Consider the following 25,751-nt stretch of genomic DNA (forward strand, 5'->3'; position numbering starts at 1 on the left):
GTGATGTGTGAATGCAGCCATTTTATCCAGCAGAGGCAATGATTCCGTTTAGAGATTAACTGTAGGGCTGATTCTGAAAATGCTTAATGTCCAGCATAGGGGAGTTTGGAAATGTCTTTTTTTTAAAAAAAGCTGTTGTCTCTTGTCTAAAGATTTTAGGGTTTGACATTCTTCTGATGAAAAACCTGAAGCCGATATTGATGGAAGTCAATGCTAATCCCAGCATGAGAACTGAACATGAGAAAGAGGTGAGTCCTTTTCTTCAGCCTCAGCCAGGCTACTTTAGAGACTTTTTTCTGAAAGGCATAAGCTGGCTGTGGACTTCAACAGCTCTTGCCTCCCCTCAGGGTGCCACCACTCTTCCTTCCTCAAAATAATAATAATAATAATAATAATAATAATTATTATTATTATTATTATTATTATTAATTAATTTATTTATTTATACCCCGTCCTCCCCAGCCAAGACCGGCTCAGGGCGGCTAACACCAGGTAAAAACAATTGATTAAAATAAAACTTAAAAACAAGATTAAGTACAACATTAATTAAGTACTCCTTTCAGTAGAAACTCAAATCAACAACTTTTTGGGGATGAAAACATCAAATCTTCACCAAGGCCAACTATCCAGACTGGTCCTACGTGGGCCAGAAAAAAAGCCAGGGAAGTCAGAAAGGAAAAAGGAAAGAGGGGGAGGGATCAAGTTGATTCCAAGCCAAAGGCCAGGCAGAACAACTCTGTCTCACAGACCCTGCGGAAAGAAATCAGATCCTGCAGGGCCCTGGTCTCATGAGACAGAGCGTCCCACCAGGTTGGGGCCAGTACTGAAAAGGCCCTGGCTCTGGTTGAGGCTAATCTGACTTCCTTAGGGCCCGGGACCACTAGGGTGTTGCTATTTATGGACCTTAAGGTCCTCCATGGGGCATACCGGGAGAGGCGGTCCTGTAAGTATGATAACAACAATAATAATAATAATAATAATAATAAATTTTATTTATACCCCGCCCTCCCCAGCCAGGGCTGGGCTCAAGGCGGCTAATACTGAATATAAATTACAACAAAATGTAATAGAAGGGGGGGGGACAATTAAAATACAGCTTAAAATATGGCTAAAAATATAGCCTCTTTTTAGTAGCAGCCCATAAATCAAGACCATAAAGGGAAGAAACATCAGATATTCACCCAAGCCAGCTATCCATGCTGGTCCTACATGGGCCAGCAAAAAAGCCAAGGGAAAATTTATATACCAAATCAATCAATCAATCTTTATTACGGTCCAGAGACCCACAAATCGTTACAAAGCAATGCACAATTCATACAGCCTACCTCCAGGTTAAACAAGCATTTTGTTCAAAAGATAGGGATCATTGGTTCTTGCAATCACCGATAACAACTTTGCCACTGCTAATGTTCTAGCGTTTGTCCGGTCTTCCAATAGGAACCTGACGTGGTGAGCCTCTGATTTTCCCAGGAAAGGTACCAGCAAGGGTAATATCAGTTCAGCCCTGGCTTGCTCATATTTTGCACAGTGCAGCACTTTGTTGATTTTAAATATTCCTGCGCTACCATACAACCAATGGAGCCATTCACCGTAAAACCATGCCATAAAATAAAATTTCAAAACCATTTGCAGGAAGAGAGGCAAGAGCAGATTGGAGGCAGCAGCTTTTTAAAACTTTTAAAAGCCCGGAGGATATAAATTCCTCAAACAATAAATATCAATCCTCTATGGCTTTTGCTTCTGTCTTCCTTCCCCATCATTCTTTTTTTTTAATAAATAAATAAATTTTAACCTCATGGGGACAGTGGTGTGCAGCTATATTGATCAGAATATAGAACATTTGGGGATTTACTACTGTTAATGTTGTGATTCCTGCTAACTTTGTATCATTTTGAAGTGGTTCAAGGTCTGCTGAATGAAATCCCACATGTTAAATGCAAACAGCTCCGTGTGCTGGCTCTGGAAAGCTAGCGATGCTTGCGCGAGATCTCGGGTGGCTCTGCGAGATCTTGCAAGAGTATCCCAGAACTGGGCCTTGTCTCCCCAGCAAGGCAGAGAGCTTGAAATCTCTTTTGGTGCCAGGGAAACCCACGAGCGTGAAAATAACTTTGAAGCTCACTGCTTTGCTTGCAGAATTTCAGCCAGCCGGCCAGCCTGACTTCAACTGCATATGGTTGAATTCACACAAGTTAAATGCAATCATATTGTACTGCCTGCTCCAGCCCTCCCACTGCGCTCCTGGTAAGGAAGAAAATGGCCAGAGTGCAATCTATACAGGCTGTAACCAGCCAGGAAAGTGGTTGAATAGATCTAGTACAATGGATCAGCTACACCCAGGGAAATTATTCACCTATTCCATAAAAGGTTGGATTTTTCTTTTTTTAAAAAAAATAATAATCATATTTATTAGAGTTTCCAATAATATAGAAATATAACAGAAAAGAAAAGATAGAAAAGATAGAAATATATTTAAAACCTTACTTTCGTTACCTTCTTTCTAGGACTCCCTCCTCCCCCTCCCGACTATATTCCCCTTTCATTAATTTGGTTCCACAAGCTCTCATTCCCAGTTTAAAACTTAATATGTTTGACCCATTAACCAATTTAAATTATACAATCTTACCATCGCCCCTCATCTTTAACAGAAAAAGAAAAAAGATTTTTCCCCAAGATCTGCCCCAATTTCCTTCCACGAATTCCCTTTTTTTTAAACATGTCAAATCAAAATACCATGATATACAAAAGTTATATAAAGAAATAGAAGATAAAAAATATAAGAGGATTCAAAAAGTTGGTTACATAGCCTTTGGATTCCAAAACTCCCCCCTCCCTTCCCCGGTTTGAATTCCCCATGTCCATCAGTCTATATGTTGTCAGCCTGGAGGACTCAAGTCCATGGCCAGATTTTTTCCCATTCCACCTTGCCGGTTTTCTTTTAATTTGTTTATTTTAATGATGTTTAACTTCAAAAATCCAGTCTAATAGAGGCCTTTAATTTCCTTGGTCTTTGTTGCTCCTCCCATTGTTCTTTCCGTGTCGTAGTTAGTCCTTTGTTCTTTTTATTCCTTACTTTCTCAGGTTTCTTGTCTTGTTCAGCTGCTAAAACGTTCTTATTTCGAGATCTGGTATCTCTACAGAGGTTTGTTGTTCAGGAACAAAAACTTACGTCCAGTCCCTTCCTTTCTTCAATAGAAAATTCTATTGTCTCCTTTTAATGTAAACACCTCTGTAGACAAAATAGTATTTCAGTTTTGCAGCTTTCCCAGAAGATAAGTCCTGTGCGAATCCCAGAGTAATTTTCCACGTACGACCACTTGTAATGTCCCGAAACCCCTCTAGGGGGATTGTAGTAACTTTGTATCCTCTAATCCAAAAGTCAAATTGTTGTTCCTTATTTTCCGACAGTTTATATCCATATTATGTCAAATTGTAACAGAATTAGCCAGCAAAATCCTTGTAACAAAGTCCTCTTTATATTCTCCAGCTTTGACAGCTACTTTGACAGCTGTCAAAGTCTCCGTCTCTCTTCACCAGGCTCTACGAATCGCCCCGGTTCCCAGGGGGGGTTGCATTTTCCCTCTCACCCTCCACTCTTCTCCTCCAGCACAATTCTTGTAATTTCCCATCGTGGAATTAATGATTTTTATCAGCAATAAACTTCTCTTTCGATCTTGGTTACCCAGTCCTTGTTTTAGAATGTTTACAATCAGGGGGGGACTGACTTCCTTTTTAGATCACCCCCGCTCGTGCCGAATCCGAAAAAAATTCCTTTTTTTCTCCTTTTGTACCCGGTTTCCCAATTACTCACGGGTTGTTGTTGATAGTCCGAATTTCCAATGGAAGAAGCCAGCGCTCTCCGTCGAATGGCATGCGGCTGCGCTCGGCAGGGGAAGCAGTAGACTCAAAGCACCACGCCACTCCCCGGCACCCGATCCGAAGCCTTTAAAAAGGCTCCTTCACGAGTCGGGAGGGCGCTAGCGGTGCCAGCTGAGTCCCCATGTCCACGGGCTCCGTGCCTGTGGTTTTTAAGGGTCCCCGCGTCGCCGGCGCGGTAGGACCCAGCCCCTGCCGAGCAGACTCCCTCCGGAGCTCGGAGGGAGTCCGCCATTCGGCGATGGCGCCAACCCGGAAGTCTGCCATAAAAGGTTGGATTTTTCTGGGTTCTGCAAAACACCACACACACACACACACACACACACACACACAGAGCAAGTTGAACAGGAGAAATAAGAGACAAGCAGCTTTTGCTCACAGTTGTGCAGAAGCTCCATAAAAGTGTATGAGCAAAGCATGCCTGTTCCCAGCACGGAAGTAGCCTAAGGATGTCTAATACAGAGCAGTGAGTGCACCTCTGTTCTGTGTGTGTTTTTGTAGGCTTGGAGCAATGCAACACAGTAGACTGTGGCTGGGGAAACTCTGACCCACCAGAAGCTATTGGACTCCAGTTCCCATCAGCCTCAGCCAGTTGCATGGTCACGGATGAAGGAAGTTGTAGTCCATGAGCATCTGGGAATTCACAGGTTCCCCATACCCAATATAGGGAGAATTTTGTCATTCATCAGTGTACGCTATTTGAATCCAAGGTTTCTCCGGGAGTCTTTGAGTACATCCGAAGCCCTGTTGATGAAGCAGTCAAAGTCTCTGTCATCCGGGACACCCTTCGGTTAGTGGACCCACGCAAGAAAAGGAAGGAAAATACATTGTAAGTGTGTATTGATTTCATGTCCATTATCAGATTGTATGTCTGTTCTTTGCGGAAGGGAGTTGCTTTCTCATATTAGAGTTCAGTGACCAGGCAGTCAAAATTCTGCATCAGGAGCAGCCGGATTCTGCAACCTGCACAAGTGACCTTCTCTGTAACCCTTGCTTCTTTGCATAATACATCCCAGTTCCGATTTTAGCAGGCCTTGCAAACTGACTTTCAAGCATATCTCTGCAATCATAATGGCTAGTAACTTTATTTTTAATGGAAACATGAGATTCATTGGGAGTCTGCAGACACCTCCAATTCTGTTGCCCCCTTCCTCCATGCTAGTGTCCCCTAAGGTGTGACATACATACCATAGCTGTCAACCGTCCCTTATTTGGCGGGAAAGTCCCTTATCCCAGCGCTGTGTCCCGCTGCTGTCCCTTATTGATGATGTCCCTTAAATTTCCCGGGTTTCAAAGGAAGCAGCTCCTCTCCCTCCCTCCCTGCCAGCCAGGGAGGAGGGAGGGTCCAACTCTGTTGCTTGGTTGCATTGCTCACCCAATAAGGAGTCTAAGAACGACTGGGGGGTGGAGCTTGCATGCCTTGTGCCGATCAAATCGGCCGCGTTGCCTGGGGAGTCGCCTTTGCTCAGCGCTTCCCAGCAGAGAGGTGATGGTGGTTTTCCTTGCTGCATCCCCTTTGCTGGGTTGCTGCGCTGTGGGAACCACCGCTTGAGGCTTCGTTTGGCTTCTGGCTGGGCTTTCTGCCTTTGGCTTGGAGGGGCTCAGAAGTTGAACATACCTGTGCTCTGAAAATCCCTTATTTTGGCTGCTGATCCCTTATTTTCGAGGCTGCTGGTCCCTTATTTTCAAATCTGTAAGTTGACAGCTGTGATACATACAAAGCTACTATACGTATTATTGCCGTGAGCTTTACGTGGGGCTTCAATTGGTCTTAAACGCAGGTTGCTCACTGGGGCAAGGTGGTTTGAGCATATTACACCAATCCTGCCCCAGCTGCACTGGCTGACAGTTTTTGGGCCCAATTCAAAGTGCTGGTTTTGACCTATAAAACCTTAAACAGCTCAGGACTGCAGTACCTCAAGGACTACTTTTGTGTGCATCTTCCGTGAGAGGTCCAGAGGGTGGCAGAATGAGAAGGCGCCTTTTCTGGGGTGGCTCCATGTTTGTGGAATTGCTCGCCCCAGCGAGTCTTGCCTGGAGCCTTCACTACATACCTTGAGGTGCCAGGCAAAAACAGCTCTATAACCAGGCCTTTGGCCGTTAACTATCTCTGGCTTTTAGAAGTGGGTGGAATCTTTTAAATGCATTTCTCTCTCTCTCTCTCTCTCTGCCTGCCTTGGTCTTAATATATCTATGTGGAGTTGTTTTTGCAAGTTGCTTTGGGTTGCTTTGGGGAAGATACAGCGACTAACAATGAATAATAATAATAATAATAATAAGAAGAAGAAGAAGAAGAAGAAGAAGAATAGCAGCACCTGCATTTCAGAATGTACCGTTATGCTGTTGCTTGGGTGAAAAGGGATAGGCAAAGGAGATGGTTCCTTCTGTAGCCCTCCACTGAAATGTTTGGCGGAATGAACTCTTATCTGCCACAGCAGCAGTCTTGCTTTGGTCGCAATATTGAAATGGCTGCATGGGAGAAGGTAGGGAATGTTGGTTTGAAATTCACAGCATGTTATACACCAAAAGAAAATTATTTGAAAAGGATGTACAGGTGGTATTTATCTCCTAGCAGACATGCAAAGATTTATAAATCAAAATGAAATTTGTGCTGGAAATGTAAAGAAAAGGAAGGCAATTTCTACCATATGTGGTGGTCCTGTAAGAGAACAAAAGCTTTCTGAGAAATTGTTTATAATGAATGGAAGAAAGTGTTTAAAATAACTTTTAGTAAAAAAACTAGAAACATTTCTTTTAAGGATAGTGAGTAAAGAAACAACAACAACAACAAAAGTTGAATTTTTATACTGCCCTATACCCAGAGGTCTCAGGGAGGTTCACGGAACAAAATCAAAACATAAAACCACAAAATATATATTCAAAATAAAAACAACAACCCAATAATTCCCCCCCCAAACCCCACATTTTAAATTCTGAAGAAGCTTAGAAATTTGTTTACGAATGCCACAACCGTAGCCCAAATGGTATTTGTCCAGAGATGGAAAGAGGAAGCTACTCCAGCCGAGGAAGAGTGCCTGATTAAATTGATGGATTATACTGAAATGGCAAAATTAACGAGTGCAAAGAAACCAAGAGGAGAGAAAATATTAAGGAGTGGAGAATATTTGTGGAATATGTGAAAAATCATGGTAATGCAACTAAGTGCACTGGCAGGGTCAACTTAAATCAAGCAGTTAAAAATATTCTCAGGATTAATTGTGGAATAATTCAGAAATGGATTAAAGTGGAAAATGCATGGTTAAAAATTTAAATAAGAGAAGAAACCATAAAAGTGGGGGAGGGAAATCTGATATGTATTTGTAATGGAAATACGAGATGGTAAGATGTGTATCTGTAAATTATTGAAAACTGAAAACAAAACTTACATTAAAGGGCTGCAAATGGCCAGCTCTTTAGATGATTTTTTTAAAAGCATCAGTTTTGCTGTAGAGATTGTTTTGCGGTCCTGCTCCCCTCCTTCCTTGCCGCTCCTTCCACCCATGATACGTTTTCATTATACTCACTCCAGCTAATATTAGAACCGAGAGTCTTTAGTAATTTGCACTTTCTGTTCTACATATTTTTGATTCTTGAAATCCCGCAGCAACAGATTTGCATACCCATTCAGATTGAAGGCCTGACGGCAGGCTGGTGAGGAATTGCTCCTCTCATCCTGGCTAAAATGTGTGAAAATTGCATGTAGACATTACTCTCTTGCTTGGGGCAGGGGGGTGGGGAATGAACTCAGGCAGTCCTTGTGAAATCCTCCGCAATTCAGAGGCAAGCAGGCACAAAACAGTCTTGGGTAGAACTCAACAGACCATACAAAGTGAAATGTCATCCTTCCAGAAATAGCTGCCAAGAGAAGCATCTCTCTTTCTGGGTGCCCTGCTAAGACAAATTGGTTGCAGGCCAATTACTGTGTGTATTTCATGCTGGTGCAGCAAAGCCCACCCCAGCTTGCAGCTTGCCCCCCAGTATCAAACACACGTATGAAGAGCCCTGCTGGATCAAAGTCTAGCGTCCCATCTCCCACCGTGCCCAGCCAGATGCCTCTTGGGAAGCAGGGCATGAGTTCAAGAGCCGCCCCTGTCTGTCCTCCTTAGTGTTAAGGACATAAGCAGAGGCTGCTGGATCAGGCCAGTGGCTCGTCTAGTCCAGCCCCTTGTTCTCTCGGTGGCCAATCAGATGCCTCTTCTGGGAAGCACACAGGGATGGCATGAGCCACAGGATTACTCAGCAGCCCACGCTCCACCGTGATAAGAAATTTAAGGTCTTAAAAAGGTAGAGGGACCTCTGACCATTAGGTCCAGTCGCGGATGACTCTGGGGTTGCGGCGCTCATCTCGCTTTACTGGCCAAGGGAACTGGCGTACAGCTTCCGGGTCATGTGGCCAGCAGGACTAAGCCGCTTCTGACAAACCAGAGCAGTGCACGGAAACGCCACTTACCTTCCTGCCGGAGTGGTACCTATTTATCTGCTTGCACTTGACGTGCTTTCGAACTGCTATGTTGGCAGGATTTAAGGTCTTAGATATGTAATAAATGTTCATAAATGTACCAAGCAAACACGTACATAAATTTATAAACCACATGTCTGAAAACCCCACAGAAAAAAGGTCCTGAACAAATTGACCTCAATTATTTCTCTGCAAGGTCAAAGTGAGAAACCTCCCCATTGTCTTTTTCCTTCACAAATCCTGTCTTAAGGGCATATTTAAGATATGAATAGGGTGTGGGCCTGTGACCTGGCCCAGGAACTAAGTATTTATCATTACAAAAGACTGGCCAGGCTCCCCAGGCAATCCAATCTACTAAGCAGGGTATCCAATCAAGTAACCTGCCGGACAGGAGAAAAACAACATTCAAATTTCTGTTTTAGACCACCTTTTCTGTGATGTAGGTATCTGGGTGGTCTTAGGTTACACCCCTTCTGTGATGTATGTATGATGTATGGAGGGGTGAGCAACAGATCAATAAAGATCAGGCTTACTAGCTGCTTTGCTTCTCAATATTCTCTGGTTAGCCTCTGTTATTTTCTCCTACCAATAGGGAACCTACGTAAGGTGGGCTCTTGGGTATATGGGCTCTTGGGGGAAAGGGCAGATTTTGGTTAATAACACCACTCAGGTGGCTTCCAGCAGCTGCCATCGGAAGCTTTCCTGCCTCTGACTTGTGAAGATGGAATGTAGTCACTGACAGCCTTCTCCATGCATTTTTCTACTCTTCATTTGAAGCCATCCGTGTTGGTGGCCACCACTGCCTCCTGTTGGAGTGAGTTCCACACTATGTGCTGCGAGAAGGACTTCCTTTTATCTGTGCTGAATCTTCCAGCACTCAGTTTCATTGGTGGTCCACAAGTTCCACTGTGGTGAGAGAGGGATAAAATACAGGGAAGGTGAGTACAGGTTAGGTCAGAAAGGACAGTCTAGCAAACTTGGAGGTTCCTCTCTCGATCTTCCCCAGGACAAGATGAGCTGCATCTCAACACTTCCAGCAAAAAATCCCTTTGTACTGTTTCTTTGACCAAAATCTCCCGCCCTGCCCCCGCCCTCCAACTGATTTTTTTTCTTCTGGGGAATAGATACAAATTTTAGATTCTGTTTTCCTTGATCTAATAAAGTCCAGTGGCCTGTGTTGACATTGTAGGCAGTTGATACGCCACTATCCAGTAGGTGAAGCTACCTGTGTGTGGATAGATTTGATTTGCCACTAATTGCCTCCTCAATTAAAACAAATGAAGCATCAGAATGAAAGTAAGGATTTTAAAGATACCTCCCCTAAAGCCTTTCACAGTCGTGAGAAATTAATGGCTCAGAGAAACATTCTGATGCCCTTTATAGAAGGTGCATATTGTTCCCTAGCGATGTTTATCTTTTACATTGAGTTAATAATGCCCTGCTTTGATTCCCCCCCCCCATTGCACCATGCATCTCAATTCTCTCTGAAAGTGCTTCCAGATCTGCCAGGAGCTGCAGTGTGATTTATTTTTGGATCACCAATAAGGGATATAGGAATGAGAACTCGTGCGGAGAAAGTGAATAGGAATTCCCCCCCCCCTCGCATAATAGTAGGACTCTGGGTTATCCGACTAGCTAAATGTTGGAAGGTGTAGGGAAGGTAAGCTGTGGAATTCAGGATATAGTGATGGGTCACCAACCTGGACAACCGTGTCATAAACAAAATCTGCCCTTTTTCCCTTATGGGGTACCCAAGAGCCCATATAGAGTCCTTACGTGGGTTTCCTATTGGTAGGAGAAAATAGCAGAGGCCAACCAGAGAATATTGAGAAGCAAAGCAGCTCGTAAGCCTGATCTTTATTGATCTGTTGCAACAGGGTGCTCCCCTCACACGCAGGAAAGAGGAGGATCCCAGAACCAAGGTGTGCCTGCCCTTATATAGACAGTTTAAATTGCCCACCTTGGAGTCCAAGACCATCCCCAGATACATCATAACTATATCACAGAAAGGGCGGTCTACAGCAGAAATCTGAGTGCGTTGTTTGCCTCCTGTCTGCCAGGTTACCTGTTAATGCTTACTTGATTGGATACCCTGGGGAGCCTGGCCAGTCTTTTGTAATGATAAATACTTAGTTCCTGAGCCAGGTCATAGGCTCACACCCTATTCATATCTTAAATGTGCCCTTAAGACAGGATTTGTGAAGGAAAAGACAATGGGGAGGCTTTTCCATTTTCCTTTGACCTTGCAGAGAAAACATTTGCTCAGTTTGGGAATCAAAATGGTTCCAGGTTGGTCTTCCTGTGCTGATCTATGTACGTGCTTGGTTGGTACACTTATGAACATTTAACATATATCTAAGACCTCAAAATTCCTATCACACCCCCCACCATCCCAGGGAAAGATGCAGGATTTTCCCTTCTGAATGAGAAAGCGTCCACTTCTCCTGCAAACTCTCTTCCTTCCTGCCAGGTGGGTGAGCGATGGGTGGAGACGCCAGCTCTGCAGGCGCAGCAAACTACCAAATTAAAACGTTGCAAAAGTAGGATTTAATTGCTGGCGGTTTATTTGGAAGGTGTCTGGTGTGTGTGTACACAGAGGAGAATATGATGCTTCATGTTAGATTTCTGAGGCTTAAACGGGGGAGGGGGCTCCCTTTCCTTCCTTTTTTTTTTCCCCCGCCACCAGGCATTCTGCCTGCCTGCCTGCCTGGTGTTTAATTGGAAGCTGTGTGTATCACTTTTGCCTGCATACACTCCAAACGGCTTTTGAAGTGCCTTCCCCCGTCTTCCCAGTCTCTTTCCCTTCAGCACTAATGATTCTGCTTCCCTGTCGCGTCAAAAGGAAATATTTGAGTCTTGCTTTATTAGCACTAATTAGCCCAGAGAAAAATTGGGAGAGGCTTTTTCTTCTTCTTTACGAATAATAATAAGAGTAGCTTCTTTGGCCACCCATTTCTGTCACTAAAAATGTTGCACTTCCCTTTTTTTTTATTTATTCCACAAGACTTGTGATGAGCGTTTGGAAGTTCCTTGAGTAAATTTGGAGGCAGTGGGGAGACATATCAAGGTTGTGGGGCCACAGGCCAAATGGGATCTCCTTGTAGCTTCCCACTGGGCAGAAGAAAGTGTTCCTCCTCCTTTCACAATGCTAGAACTGAAGCTGAATATTGGAAGATTCAGGACAGATAACAGAAAGTCCTTTTTGTGCAGTGTATAGTTAAGCTGTGGAACTCACTTCCACAGGAGGCAGTGATAGCTGCAGCCTCCCCTCATCCACTGCCCTGTCCTGGTTCTGGTTCACTTTGATATTTGGTCTGTGCCTCAGATAGCTTTTAAAAAATTGTTTAATAAATAATAATAATAAAACTTTATTTATATCCCGCCCTCCCCAGCCGAAGCCGGGCTCAGAGCGGCGAACAACAATAAAAGCAACACAGTTCACATAAAATCACAGTCAATCAATTGAAATGCATTCTAAAATCAATTCATTCTAAAATCAATTCAAAATCAAACTAGTGGCAACCATTGGGCTAGAATTCTTTTTTTTTTCTTTTTTATTAAAGGTTTTCTTGATTTACAGAAGTGTTTGCAATGTCTCTCTCTCGTATTCCCCCCCCCCCATGTAACATTTTTACAAATCAGTTTCATTTGTTGAGACATTAGGAAGAAAGGGGGGAAAGTGGTGGAGGGGGAGCTAGAGTTCTTTGGGGATTACTGAAGGAGGGGATCAGACTGTGCCTTGGCCAAAGGTCTGGTGGAACAGGTCTGTCTTGCAGGCCCTGCGGAAGATGTGGTTTATCAATGCCTGCCAGCTATGATGGTGAATTAGAACCTCCATTGTCTGAAGCAATCTACCTCTAAGTAGCGATTGCTTGGAGGCAAAGAGCGATGGTGGCTCCTGCCGGCATGTACCTGCTTGATGTAGCTGGCTCATTGCCGTTGGAAATCAGATGCTGGAGTAGAGCAGCGCTGGGTTTCCTTTGGCAAGGCTCTTCCTCGGCCCCAACAGAGGAATATCTTGGAATCAGAATTCGTGCTGGGAATGTAGCCTTGTTCCGTTTGCCTCTGGAGCCTGTTTGATTAGAAAAGTATTCTGTGTAGAGGGGGAGAAGCCCCCACCTCCATGTCTCCTCCTGCAAATCCCGCCCTCTCCTGCAAATTCTGCCTTCATCTCTTTCACAGCAAGAAACGCTCAAAGGAGGAAGAATAAATGAGCAGTGGATGTTTCTTCTGCATTAAGGGGAGGCTTCCCCTTCCCGCCCCCCACCCCATTTACACAGTTAAGGCGATAATGCTGTCCCTGCCTCTTACATTTCAAGCATAATTTATTCCTTAGTTCTCAGCCTTGGATATGCAGCAACACTTTGCAGTTAATGAACCGTATTACCTCGGGGCTCCCAGTGCCGTGATCAGGCTGGCACTGCCTGGCTCCACTCCCCGAAACTGGTGTTGCTGTTTTCTCTGCCGCATAATATAGTCTGATCAGAATAAAGCCTGGCGGAGCAGCCCAGACCACCATACTGGCACTTCCTTCACTACAGGGGGTTGGACTAGATAACCCTTGGGGTTCCTTCCAAGTCCATAATTCTGTGGTTCCCACCTTTCTGGCGGGATGATTTAATCCAGCCTTTGCCAGTCCAGTGGCCCCCTCCAGCTGTTTCAGGCTACAGCTTCTGTCAGCTACAGCATCTTACAGTCGTTCGGGTAGCATTGCACACCTCCTCTCTTTCAGCAGAGAGTTCTTGTCCCTTCATTCTCAGATAAATCACTCAGAATTTGCCTCCATCAATTTTATTTGTTGCAGATGCAGAACAGCTTTTCTCCTTCTCTCGTGAGACTAGAGCTTGTAAGTTTCCCATGAATCTGAATGTTGGGAGATTCAGCACAGAGAAAGGAAAGCACTTCTTCATTCAGGGCATCGTTAAACTGCAGATTTTGCTCCCACAGGAGGCGATGATGGCTGCCAACAAGGATAGCTTTAAGGAGGATTGGACTATGGCTTGCGGGTGGTGCTGTGGGTTAAACCACAGAGCCTAGGACTTGCTGATCAGAAGGTCGCGGTTCGAATCCCCGCGACAGGGTGAGCTCCCATTGCTTGGTCCCTGCTCCTGCCAACCTAGCAGTTCGAAAGCACATCAAAGTGCAAGTAGATAAATGGGTACCGCTCCGGTGGGAAGGTAAACGGCGTTTCCGTGCGCTGCTCTGGTTTGGCAGAAGCAGCTTAGTCATGCTGGCCACATGACCCGGAAGCTGTACACTGGCTCCCTCGGCCAATAAAGCGAGATGAGTGATGCAACCCCAGAGTCGTCCGCAACTGGACCTAATGGTCAGGGGTCCCTTTACCTTTACTAGCCGTGATGGCTGTGCTCTTCACAGTTTGAGGCAGCCATGCTTCTGAATACCAGTTGCTGGAAAACAGCTTGATTGGAGGTTTTTAAGCAGAGGTTGCATGAGCATCTTTGAGGCGGAATTCTTTTAGCTGTGATTCCAGTTGGTTAGACCAGATGTTTATTAGGATTATGATTGTGATGATGATGATTATAAAATTTTATTTATACCCCGCCTTCCCCAGCCAAGACCAGGCTCAGTATAGCTAACACCAGGTATAAAAACAATTTATTGAAATACAACAAGATTAAAATACAGTACAACATTAAAATGCAGCCTCATTTCAGTAGGAACTCAAATCAAAAACTTTTTTGGGGATGAAAACGTCAAGTCTTCACCAAGGCCAGCTATCCAGACTGGTCCTACGTGGGCCAGAAAAAAGCCAGAGAAGTCCCCAAATAGGAGTTCCATCACAGAAGGAGAAAGGAAAAACGAAAGAGGGGAAGGGGATCAAGTTGATCCCAAGCCAAAGGCCAGGCAGAACTCTGTCTTACAGATCTTGCGGAAAGAAATCAGATCCTGCAGGGCCCTGGTCTCATGAGACAGAGCGTTCCACCAGGCCGGAGCCAGTGTTGAAAAGGCCCTGGTTCTGGTTGAGGCTAATCTGACTTCCTTAGAGCCCGGGACCTCTAGTGTGTTGCTATTGATGATGATGAAGATTAATTAAATTTGTATGCCACCCTTCATCTGAATATCACAGGCTGGTTCACAACATAATACAAAAAGAAAACACAGAACACATAGCATGGCAGCTGCTGAGCCTTTGAACCCTTTTGTGCTTACCATCTCAGGGTAACACTTTTATAACGGAAAACACCCCCCAAGCTTGAGTTCTTCATTCCTAAATGAGAGCCAGGACAACAATGACTTTCTCATCGCCTGAGTGGCATCACTCATTGTTCCCCTGCGTGACAAGCATCCTTCAGGTGTGAATTTAGCAACCTCTCCAGTTTTTCATTACCTCCACTTTGCAAGCGGCTTTAAAGGCCCCAAGAAATACCATCATCAGAGGCAGCTGTCGAGGCTGCCTGGAGATTAGAGTGAGACCCTCTTCCATTAAGTATAAATTAACTTAATCACCAGGTATGGGAGATAAAGCAGCGTAAGCATTCATTCCCCAAGGCATTTGTCAAAATTAAAATTCTATTTTAAAAACTCGGTTTGTCTTTTAAACTACTTGGTGCTTTTCTCCCCTGCAACCTGATCAAATAATAGATTATATATGGCTGCATTTTATTTTTATTTTTGCAGAACTGGAGTGGTGGGAATCTGGATACATCTGGAGCAATAAAGTGCAGGGATTACTTTTCGTAAAATCTATGCACTGCTTGATGTACACCAAAAAAGTATACAGTGTGCAGTCAATAGGCAGGGAGTTCCAAAGTGCAGGCGCTGCCACACTGAAAGATTTGAGTTGTTACAAATGTGGAGCGGGTTTTATGTGGCACCTGTAACGGTGCAAGTTCTGCCAATCACACTGGTCAAATTCCTCTTCCTCAGACTCACCCTTGAAAGCTTGGATGACCCCCAGGGTCCTGATGTAGCTGGCCGGGTTCCCTCCCCAGGCCCGCCACTCGGCATCTCCTAGAGCTCCCCCAGACCCTCATCCTGATCAGACCAGCCCCTCCGAACACATTCTTGGGACTCATGATTCTCTTGGCAACAGGGTGGTGGAAGAAGTAACTTGCCCACAGTTCTTGGTGGAAGAGAAGCTCTGTGCTGTGTTCACGGAATGGGAACAGAACAAGGTCTGGAAGGGCAAATGAAGAAAAAATATGAATTTGTCTGGGTTAATTAAATGATATTTTATATAGCCCAGGAGTTCTGTGAAAGTCTATTAAAATTGTCCTTTGAGCTAGTTCCTGATGTTAGCAATTGCATTAGGATGCTAACATGATATCTCTGCTAGTTTGCTAAATGGCACTCTTTATTTCTGAGTACTCGTGCTTCCTGGTATAAAAGGCAGTCTCGTTTTTTTAACCGGATTTGTGAGGGAGCTAGAAAAAGGTGTACATAAGTCATGAAAGTTAGGGGTTAGGGTTGTTTTTAAGAGGCCAGCTACAAATACTTTTTAAGGTTTCATAGCTGTTAAAACATGTTGCAAATGGAGCAAAACAGCACTCAGCTGGAGAGTGCTATCTGCAAGATGGCAGTAAGTTGTGTCTGGCCCACACTTCATGTCCAAGGGTGTGAATTGGTGCCCACAGTAATCCAAAGTGTAGAAAAGAATAAGTAACTTGATGAAGGAATTGAGCAAATGCACATCCAGTTTATAGATGACACTGAACTGGGAATGGTAGCTAGTGCTGCAGAAGACAGAATCGGGATTCAGAATGACCTTATAACAGATTGGAGAACTGGGCTCAAACTAACAAAATGAATTTCAATAGGGACAAATGTAAGGTTCTGCCCTTAGGCAGGAAGAACCAGATGCACTAATAATAAGATGGGGACACCTGGCTTACTAGCAGTATATAAGAAAAGGATCTAGGGGGCTTGGTGGATCACAGACTTAACATAACAGTGTGGTGGCAGCAGCAAAAAAAGCTAATGCTCTTCTAGGCTGCACCAACAGAAGTATTAGTGTCCAGCAGCGCACTATTCTGCCTTTGTCAGATCACGCCTGGAATACTGTGTCTAATTCTGGGCACCACAATTTAGGAAGGATGTTGACAAGCTGGAAGGTGTGCAGAGGGGGGTGACCAAGTTGATATGGGGTCTGGAAACCCGGCTTTATGGGGAACGGTTGAGGGATCTGGCATTGGTCTGTCTTGAGAGACAATGGAGTGTGCCTCTGGAGGTGTGGTCAAACCATTGCTTTAGCAGCACCAAAGTTACCTTCCCAGGGCACAAGCGAGGTCTGGAGGTCCTGGGCAGCCCAGGCGACAAGACCCCCTCTCGACCTCCCTGAGGCATCATCTTGTCTGCAGGAGTTGCCGGAAGGAAGCATACAAGGTGCTACCCAGCGGCGTAGCGTGAGTTGTCAGCACCCGGGGCAACGCAAGTAATTTGCGCCCCCTAACCCGGGGCAAGGCAAGTAATTTGCGCCCCCCCAACCCCTAACCTGCAAGTTGCCGCTGGCGCTGCCGCGCAAACAACGCTGCTTGCCCGGAGGAGGATGGAGGCAGAAGCAGCCGCCGCCTGTGGCTGGGCCGAGGGGATGGCGGCGGCGGCAGGGTGCAGAGGCTGCCCGTGCCCGGCCAGGCGTCGGTGGCGGCGTCGGCGCTGCTGCAGCGGCTGCTCCTCCTGCGAGCAGTGAGCGGAGCGCAGCCACAGCGACGGCGGGGGGCGCGCGCGCTAGGGCGCAAGGCTGGCGGCGGCGGCGGGGAGCCCGGCGGAGGAAGGAACTTGTCCCTTCCCTCTGGACTCGCGCCCCCCCAGATGTTGCGCCCGGTGCGGTCGGCACCCCTAGCACCCCCCACGCTACGCCACTGGTGCTACCCAACCATCTTAAGGACTCTGCTCTGGATTTGTGTAGGGCTTACTCTTGAGCCTTTTCTTCTGAAGATATCCCGCAAGGCAGGAGAGGTTTAGGGTCAGAGTTTTCCTGCTCGCAGACAGGCTGCCTTCCCAGATGGACAAGTACCATCTGTTTTGGACTACAGCTCCCATTATTCATGGCCATTGGCCTGGGGGTGATGGGAACCGTACTCCAAAACAAATGGAGGCCACCAGGTTGCAGAAGCCTGCCCTATAGGCTGACAGTGGGCAGGTAAGCCAATCTACAGAGTCATTGTATGAAGGTGCTCCACAGAGTCAGTTGGTGCAAGCACCATGCACTGCAAAAAGCCTCACTTTCACGTAGTGCGTAGGTTAAACTATGGACCTCCCTCCTGCAGGAGGCAGTGACGGCCACCAGCTTGGATAGCTTTAAAACAGGATTGGACAAATTTGCGGAGGAGAATAAGGCTATCAATGGCCACATTTGGAAGCAGCAAAACCAAATGAGTGGAGCTGGCTCTTGTGCTCTGCTTGCCAGTTTCCCACGGGGGCATCTGACTGGCCACTTTGAGAACAGGATGGTGGAGCAGAGGGGCCATTTGCCCAATCCAGCAGGCTCCTCTTGTATTATTAACTTGGCTGCTGACATCTCCAGGCAGCACTGGGAATTGTCCCATGTCTTAAACTCTGGAGAGCTTCTGCAGGTCAGTGCAGATAGTGCTGAGCAAGGTGGACCAATGATCTGACTATGTATAAGACACCTAACCTAAAAAAGGCAAAGGTACCCCTGACCGCTAGGTCCAGTCATGGCCGACTCTGGGGTGGCGGCGCTCATCTCGCTTTAATGGCCGAGGGAGCCGGCATACAGCTTCCGGGTCATGTGGCCAGCATGACTAAGCCGCTTCTGGCGAACCAGAGCAGCGCACGGAAACACCGTTTACCTTCCCGCCGGAGTGGTACCTATTTATCTATTTGCACTTTGATGTGCTTTTGAACTGCTAGGTTGGCAGGAGCTCAACGGGAACAACGGGAGCTCACCCCGTCGTGGAGATTCGAACCGCCAACCTTCCTATCAGCAAGCCCTAGGCTCTGTGGTTTAACCCACAGTGCCACCTGAGTCCCTAGTTACCTAACCTAGGTTGCCATTAATCTGAGGGGTAGTGACAATAGTCTGGTTTAAGAACCATTTTCTCTGATATGAAATATCCTAAGTGTGCTCTGCATATATGTGAGCCAGCCTTACAACAGCAGCTTGAGCCTCTGTTTGGCTTTGAACTTGACGGTTGCCGTTTGGGCATCTACCCAAGCAACCCCCCCCCCCGAAAATCTCAAAGCCTTTAATTAGCAGTTGGAAATGTAGCTGAGGGACCGAGAAAGGGGGTGGAGGAGGAAGTGCATTAGCATAAAGATTAAGGCCACTGAGACTGAAGAGGATATTGTGCAGACATGGAGTGGGGGGGGGGGACATTAATAAATTAGTAATCATGTATAAAAGATAAGCAGTCTTTGGGATTTTCATAAGCTTTGTTCAAATTGATATTCCTCCCTCTCCCCACTCCAACCTTCCTTTCCCTTCCTCTAAAAGTCATTAATATTTTCTCTGCTGGTGATCCCTTCTGAAGGGAGATCTGTCACAAGCTGCAAAATTAGAGAAATGAATGTATTGGGGTCAGACATTAGTATGTAAACGAAGTGCTGCTTTTTATTCCGTGTGTCGCTGCAAGCCCTTCCATGTGGTTTGACCTTTTGCTCGCTTAATCTGACTCTGCTGTGCCAGTCAGACAATTTAATTCTATGGAGCAGACACACCCTCTCTCCCTGGCCCCCTCTCCCCACTTCCAAGCAGGTCTGCTCCAGAGGACTTGCCCTCAGTTGTTCTGCCAGAGCAAAGAGCCACCACTGATTCTCAGCAGAAGCCCCCAGAGCACGATAAGGACGTAAGAAGAGCCTGTCGGATCAGGCCATGGGCCCATCAGGTCCAGCTGTCACGGTCCGGTTCACGGGCGATCAAAGTCCCGGCTGGGGACGTCAGGACCGGGGGCAAGATGGCGGGGTGGGAGCAGGAACGGGAGTCCAGGAGTCAGGAAGCTAAGGGTCAGAGGGTCAGGAAGCAAGGTGTCGCGAAGTCAGGGGTCCGAGGATCAAGGAGTCATGAAGTCAGGGGTCCGAGGATCAAGAAGCAAGGAGTCACAAAGTCAGGGGTCCGAGGGTCAAGAAGCAAGGAGTCACTAAGTCAGGGGTCCCAGGGTCAAGAAGCAAGGAGTCACTAAGTCAGGGGTCCCAGGGTCAAGAAGCAAGGAGTCACTAAGTCAGGGGTCCGAGGGTCAAGAAGCAAGGAGTCACTAAGTCAGGGGTCCGAGGGTCAAGAAGCAAGGAGTCAAACGCAGCAAGGCAAGGAACGTGTTGCTGTGGCAAAGAGCCAAAGGGAAATGCTGACCTTATATCCCTTCCCAGCTCTTGCCACCAGGTGCTGTGAGTTACCAATCAGCCTCACCTGTGCCTCTTCAGAACAAACTTAGGAAGGCCCCAGATCTGCAAAGTCCTATTGGTCACAGGGCCTGGCTCCTGCATGCACACCTGACACCAGCATCCTGTTCCCACAGTGGTCAATCCCGGATGCACCAGTGGAAAACCCACAAGCAGAGCAAAAGAGCACACTCTCCTCCTGTGGTTTCCAGCAACTGGTATTCAGAAGGATTGTAGCTAGTAGCCCTCTCCTCCTCCATGAATTTGCCTAGTCCTCTTTCAAAGCCATCCAAGTTGGTGGACATCCCTGCCTGCTGTGAGAGGAAGTTCCACAGTTTAACCACATGCTGCATGAAAAAGTATTTTCTTTTTGTCCGCCCTGTGTCTTCCAACATTCAACTTCATTGGATGACCACAAGTTCTAGTGTTGTGAGAGAGGGAGAAAATCCTTCCCCTCTCTACCTTCTCCATGCCATGCATATATTTTTTAAAAATAAACTTCTGTCATGTTGCCTCTTGCTTGCCTTCTCTCTCAGCTAAGAAGCCCTCATAGAATCATAGAGTTGGAAGAGACCACAAGGGCCATCGAGTCCAACCCCCAAAGGGCTCCATCCCCTTAGCCGTTTTGGTCTTCCAGCTCAACAGCATCCTTTGTGAGATGAATGTACAGAGTATTCCAAATGCAGCCACACCATAGACTGGTATATTGGCAGTTTTATTATTTTCAGTTCCTTTCCTAATGGTTCCCAGCATGGAATTTGCATTGAACTGCATTTGCCAGTTTACTGCCTGCTCACTCAGTTTGGAGAGAGGTTTTCAGCTGGAACTCCCAAAAGCAGCATATGGTAAAAAATGAGTGTTCAGCAGATACAGCAAAATAGTATCAGGAAACAATAATAATAGACCCCAAGGATCACCCATTCCAACCCCCTGAAATGCACTATTTACAGCTGAACATTTCCCAGCAGATGGCTGTTCAACCTCTGCTTAAAAACCTCCAAGGAAGGAGAGCCCACCATCTTCTGAGGTTGTCCATACTGCTGTCTAACAGCTCTTGCCCTCATAAAGTTCTTCCGAAAGATTCTGTCCTCTTGCTATGGATTGTCTCCTCAGCATGGATGTTTAACTGAACTCGGAACCAGGTCTCCTCAGTCAAATCCTATCCTCCTCCCTATCTCTCCTGTCTTAACACCTCAAATGAAGCCCTTTCTCTTAACCTGAACCTTTTGTTGTTGTTGTTCATTCGTTTAGTCGTGTCTGACTCTTCGTGACCCCCTGGACCAGAGCACGCCAGGCACTCCTGTCTTCCACTGCCTCCCGCAGTTTGGTCAAACTCATGCTAGTAGCTTCGAGAACACTGTCCCACCATCTCGTCCTCTGTCGTCCCCTTCTCCTTGTGCCCTCCATCTTTCCCAACATCAGGGTCTTTTCCAGGGAGTCTTCCAGGGAGTCTCTTCTCATGAGGTGGCCAAAGTACTGGAGCCTCAGCTTCAGGATCTGTCCTTCCAGTGAGCACTCAGAGCTGATTTCCTTCAGAATGGAGAGGTTGGATCTTCATGCAGTCCATGGGACTCTCAAGAGTCTCCTCCAGCACCAGAATTCAAAAGCATCAATCCTTCGGCGATCAGCCTTCTTTATGGTCCAGTTCTCACCTGAGCCTTAGCCCTATCTAACTCTCTCCCTCAGAACCGGCTCCTTTTATTCTCCCTCCCAAAGTGCTGCTCCTCCCCATTCTGTGGTTGGCTGACTTTGTAGCCAATCAAAGAGAGGTTCCAGCCCTCTGATGGAATTTTAAGGGGAGGCTCTAGCTCATGGGTAGGCAACCTAAGGCCCAGGGGCCGAATCTGGCCCAATCACCTTCTAAATCCGGCCTGCGGACGGTCCGGGAATCAGCATGTTTTTACATGAGTAGAATCTGTGGTTTTATTTAAAATGCATCTCTGGGTTATTTGTGGGGCATAGGAATTCGTTCATTCCCCTCCCCCCCCAAAATAAAGTCCCCCCCCAAGGTCAGAGGGACAGTGGACCAGCCCCCTGCTGAAAAAGTTTGTTGACCCCTGCAGTCTAGCTCCGCTGTCTGTCACACCCAGCCTTGCATGAAATGGCACCCAGATGTGTTCACCCCTTGTTCTCCTTGGCTGTCCCAGTCTCAACTGCATAAATACTAAATAATTTCACTATGGGGGAAAAATTAAATAAAAACAGCACCACGGTATATGATGCCTCCAGCAGAAACAGAAAATGTACAAAGCAAAAAAATAAATAAAAATGTTGTGATGAGAGTCGTAATAGGCTGACTGAAGTCTCTTGCAAAACTTCAGAACATGCTGGAGTATTCAAAAGGAATATCACTGCCTTGTTAATTTTATTCAGTGTACAGTTCTATAGGTGCACGTATTTTCAAGCCATGTGTTGCTGTACCTGTATCCTACTGCCCCTCTCTTCCCTGTCCAATATCAGTTTGCTGACACCTGAGGGCAGGGGGCTGTCAATATATTTTTGAGGGAGGTCTTTCTTTCATGTACTTTGGTGCTTTATTTATGGTTTAAAATAAAGCAATATTTGCCAATATATATTGCTTTATTTTAAACCATAAAGCGCCTGAGGCACCATAAATGACTGACGGACTACGAGAAAAAGACAACAGTGACTTTGAAAAAGAATAGGAGCCATTTATATTTATATCTGCAGAAACAAAGAAAGTCTATAGACTTGATGGCAGGATTTAAATAAACATTCACATCATTAGTATTAGAAAATGTGTAGACGATAGAGAAATAATATGGTGTATCAAGCAGCTAATAAATTTAATAAACAAATGACTAAATAAAAACATGGAAAGCAGATGCTCTGCCATTTGAGCTACAACCTTCCCCGTGCTCCATTGGCTCCATTGCATTTGTGTAGGCCTATACTGGCGTAAGCCAAACAGCAGGAATCTTGACCACAAACATGCCACAGATAGCTGGAAGGCCTGATAGATGCTCACAGGTGTGTTTTTATTTTCAAGGGCCTTAGCAATGGCTGAACTGAAGGTTTCTTGCCGCCGCCGCCACCACCCTTTTTCTATTGCACGAAATGCTTTCTGCTAAAGCCTGAGCAAATGTTTGCACCCAGTTTCTCTCCTAAGCCCTTGAAAATGAGTTTTTACGGAAACCAGAGGCCTTCCTCCTGGGCATAGTTGACCAATCGGTGTTAAAGAAGGATAGAACTTTTTTTATGTATGCTACAGCAGCAGCAAGAATTCTCATTGCAAAGCATTGGAAGACACAAGATCTACCCACCTTGGAAGATTGGAAGATGCAACTAATGGACTACATGGAAATGGCGGAAATGACTGGCAGAATCCGAGACCAGGGAGAAGAGTCGGTGGAGGAAGATTGGAAGAAATTTAAAATTTATTTGCAGAAATACTGTAAAATTTATGAATGTTAAGGACATTGAAATGAATTGCAGGGGCTTTAGCAACAAAATAAAATGTAAGATTGGATTAACAACAGATAAATTAATAAGATATGAATTTGCTGAATTAATTTCTAAAAAGGGATACAAGAATGGGAGACGTGAGGAAGTCGGGAAAATAATTTAATTGAAGATAAGAAATTAAGAAAGAGGGAATTTTTGTTTTTTGTTAATGTATGTGTTTTTATCTCTTTTTTCTTTTTTATGTGTTTAATGTTTGTATTTTTGTATTGTATTTTGTGTGTGTGTGTGTGTGTGTGTGTGTGTGTGTGTGTGTGTGTGTGATTTCGTATTTTCTTTGTCTTTGTATGCTTTTTTATTGTGGAAACTTAATAAAATATTTATAAAAAAAAGAAAATGAGTTTTTACGGTACTGAACGCCGGCAAGGGTGTTAATGGATGGATATGGTCGCTTCTCGAATGGGATCATGGCAGTGGCAGCTGCGAGATGGGAAGCAATGAAGATGCATTGATGCAATCTTTGTCTTTCTGTTTGCCCTGCAGAGCTGAGGCTTCAGAGGCTGAATGGGAGAGGGAGAATGATTTGCTTGAGGAAGGGTCCGTGGAAAACCCAGAGCTGGGTGACAGCAAGACCTCAGAAGCCAAGTTCCCTTCCATTTGCCTGAGGGAGGTGTATCCGAAGTACGCAAAGGAATTTGACTATCTGCGGCTGGTTGACCGGATTGCAGCTTTGTTCATCCGTTTCCTGGGCGTGAAGGGGACGACAAAATTGGGACCCACGGGCTTCCGGATGTTTATAAGGTGAGGGGGATCTTCCAGAATAATTTTCCAAAGGTAACTCACTGTTTGAAATGCCTGGATGTGGTTCCCCTTAAGATCAGAGATAATTGTAGAGTTGGAAGGTACCCTCAGGGGTAATCTAGTCCAGCCCCCTGCAATGCAGGAATCTCACCTGAAGAATCCTTGATGGATGGCTGCCCAGACTCTGTTCAAAAGCTTCCAAGGGAGGAGAGCCCACCCCATTCCAAGGGGGTCCGTTCCACAGTCACAACAGCTCCTTCTGTCAGGAAGTTCTCTCTGATGTTTAGCAGTTTGAATCCGTCATAAATAACATGGTCCACTAAGAACAGAGGGAATGGCTGGCCAGCCACCAAGACCTGGACCCTGTTCCCACTGGACCAACCCAGTCGTGGTCAGTTAAATGAAAGCACTTCCTTATGCAGCACATGGAACTCACTCCTGCAGGAGCAATGTCTGCTGACCTAGGTGACTTTAAAATGGGGTTATCAAAGGTCCCCGGATTTGCAAATCTATCCCCGGACAAATTCCGTCCCTGGAATGTCCCTGGATTTGCAAATCTGTTCCTGGGAAACGTGGCAGCGGCAGCCTCAGCAGCCCGGAGCCAGGCTGGTAGGACAGTTGGCTCTGGCTGGCTTCAGGAGCTGCTCGCTGCCGTGGCGTCCGCCATTTTTCCTCTCTGGAAGTCCCCATATGATGTGTCTTGTCAGCCACTGCTGAAGGGGAACCGGGGATGTCCGGTGGTACAGATTTCCTGCCCCCTTTGTTTTGACTGAGTGGGGGAAGCTCGGGAGTTGTGGGCGGGCATTGCCCAGTTTTTTAAAAACTGCACATTTATGTTTCACAGGGTGCGAAAGAAGAGCTTTGCACCTTTATACAATAGGCATGTGTGCTTGGGCCCAGGGTCTTTTGCCTCACCATCCCCACTACTGACTCCCTGGTGCTACTCAGCTTCAAAAAAAAAGTTTTAAAAAAGTGTCCCCGGATTCATTGAAAAATATCTGGTAACCATACTTTAAAAGAGTTGAGCAGTTTAATGGAGGAGGATAATGCTATGAATTGCTTACCAGCCACAGTGGTTCTGCTCTGCAGGGTCCTTCTTGTAGGTTTCTCATAATGGGCCTTTGCTTTGTCACTGTGAGAACAGGATTCTGGACTCGATGGGCCATGGGCTGACCCAACAGGCCCTTCATAGGTTCTTATGTCAGTGTGTCACAGATCAATAAAGCATTAATCGCCCTCTCCAGATTGACACTCGCTGCCCCCCAACTTGCTTTCGGATCTAATTTAAGAACTTGTACCATCAATAAAGAGTCGTTCATTTAAATCAAATCAAATCTTTATTGCGATGGTTGGGGACCAGTACTGCCGTGCATGTATGTCATCTTTCCCTGTTGGAGACATCAGGAATTGACTTGAGCAGATCTTCCTTAGCTAAAACTACCTTTCTCTTTCGCTAAGATGGCTAGATGGAGCCTCCACTTTCAAGGGCAGTCTGCCTCAAATGCCAGCCACTGTATGTAAGGTTACCAGATTCCCCCCCCCCCCAATGAATCCAGAGACACTTTTCAACTTCAATGGATTTTGTATGGGGACTGATTTGTAAATCCAGGGGCTGTCCCCGGGAAACAGGGACATCTGGTAACCTTATGTGGGGCTGAGGCAGAGAGGGTATCAGTATACCATATACTCAGCTGGGCCTGAGGTGAGATTTGAAGCCGGGGCTTCTGTCTTTTAAAAATAATAATAATCAAGTGGGAAATAAGAAATAAAGGTGAGGGAGACCAGTACCAAAAGCTCCCCTATTATTTATTTATTTATTTAAATTCATATGCCATCCTCCATCCATAGATCTCTGGGCGGTTCACAACATGCAAATACAATATGAAAAACACAAAATACA

General features: G+C 45.9%; 1 protein-coding gene and 1 long non-coding RNA gene across 2 annotated transcripts in view; both read left to right on the top strand.

The window, feature by feature from the left end:
• LOC308579117 overlaps positions 1 to 25,751 on the top strand; it is a 522,075-nt gene that overhangs the window by 152,201 nt on the left and 344,123 nt on the right. The gene's annotated exons all lie outside the window — the stretch shown is intronic.
• TTLL11 (tubulin tyrosine ligase like 11) overlaps positions 1 to 25,751 on the top strand; it is a 72,814-nt gene that overhangs the window by 40,495 nt on the left and 6,568 nt on the right. The window contains exons 5-7 of the mRNA XM_081179735.1: positions 153 to 248; positions 4,584 to 4,702; positions 23,594 to 23,851. Of these exons, the coding sequence (XP_081035861.1) occupies positions 153 to 248; positions 4,584 to 4,702; positions 23,594 to 23,851 (473 nt within the window). The remainder of the gene's footprint in view (positions 1 to 152; positions 249 to 4,583; positions 4,703 to 23,593; positions 23,852 to 25,751) is intronic.

Source organism: Podarcis bocagei, assembly GCF_964188305.1.
Source record: "Podarcis bocagei genome assembly, chromosome: Z".
NCBI classification, from domain to species: Eukaryota; Metazoa; Chordata; class Lepidosauria; order Squamata; family Lacertidae; genus Podarcis; species Podarcis bocagei.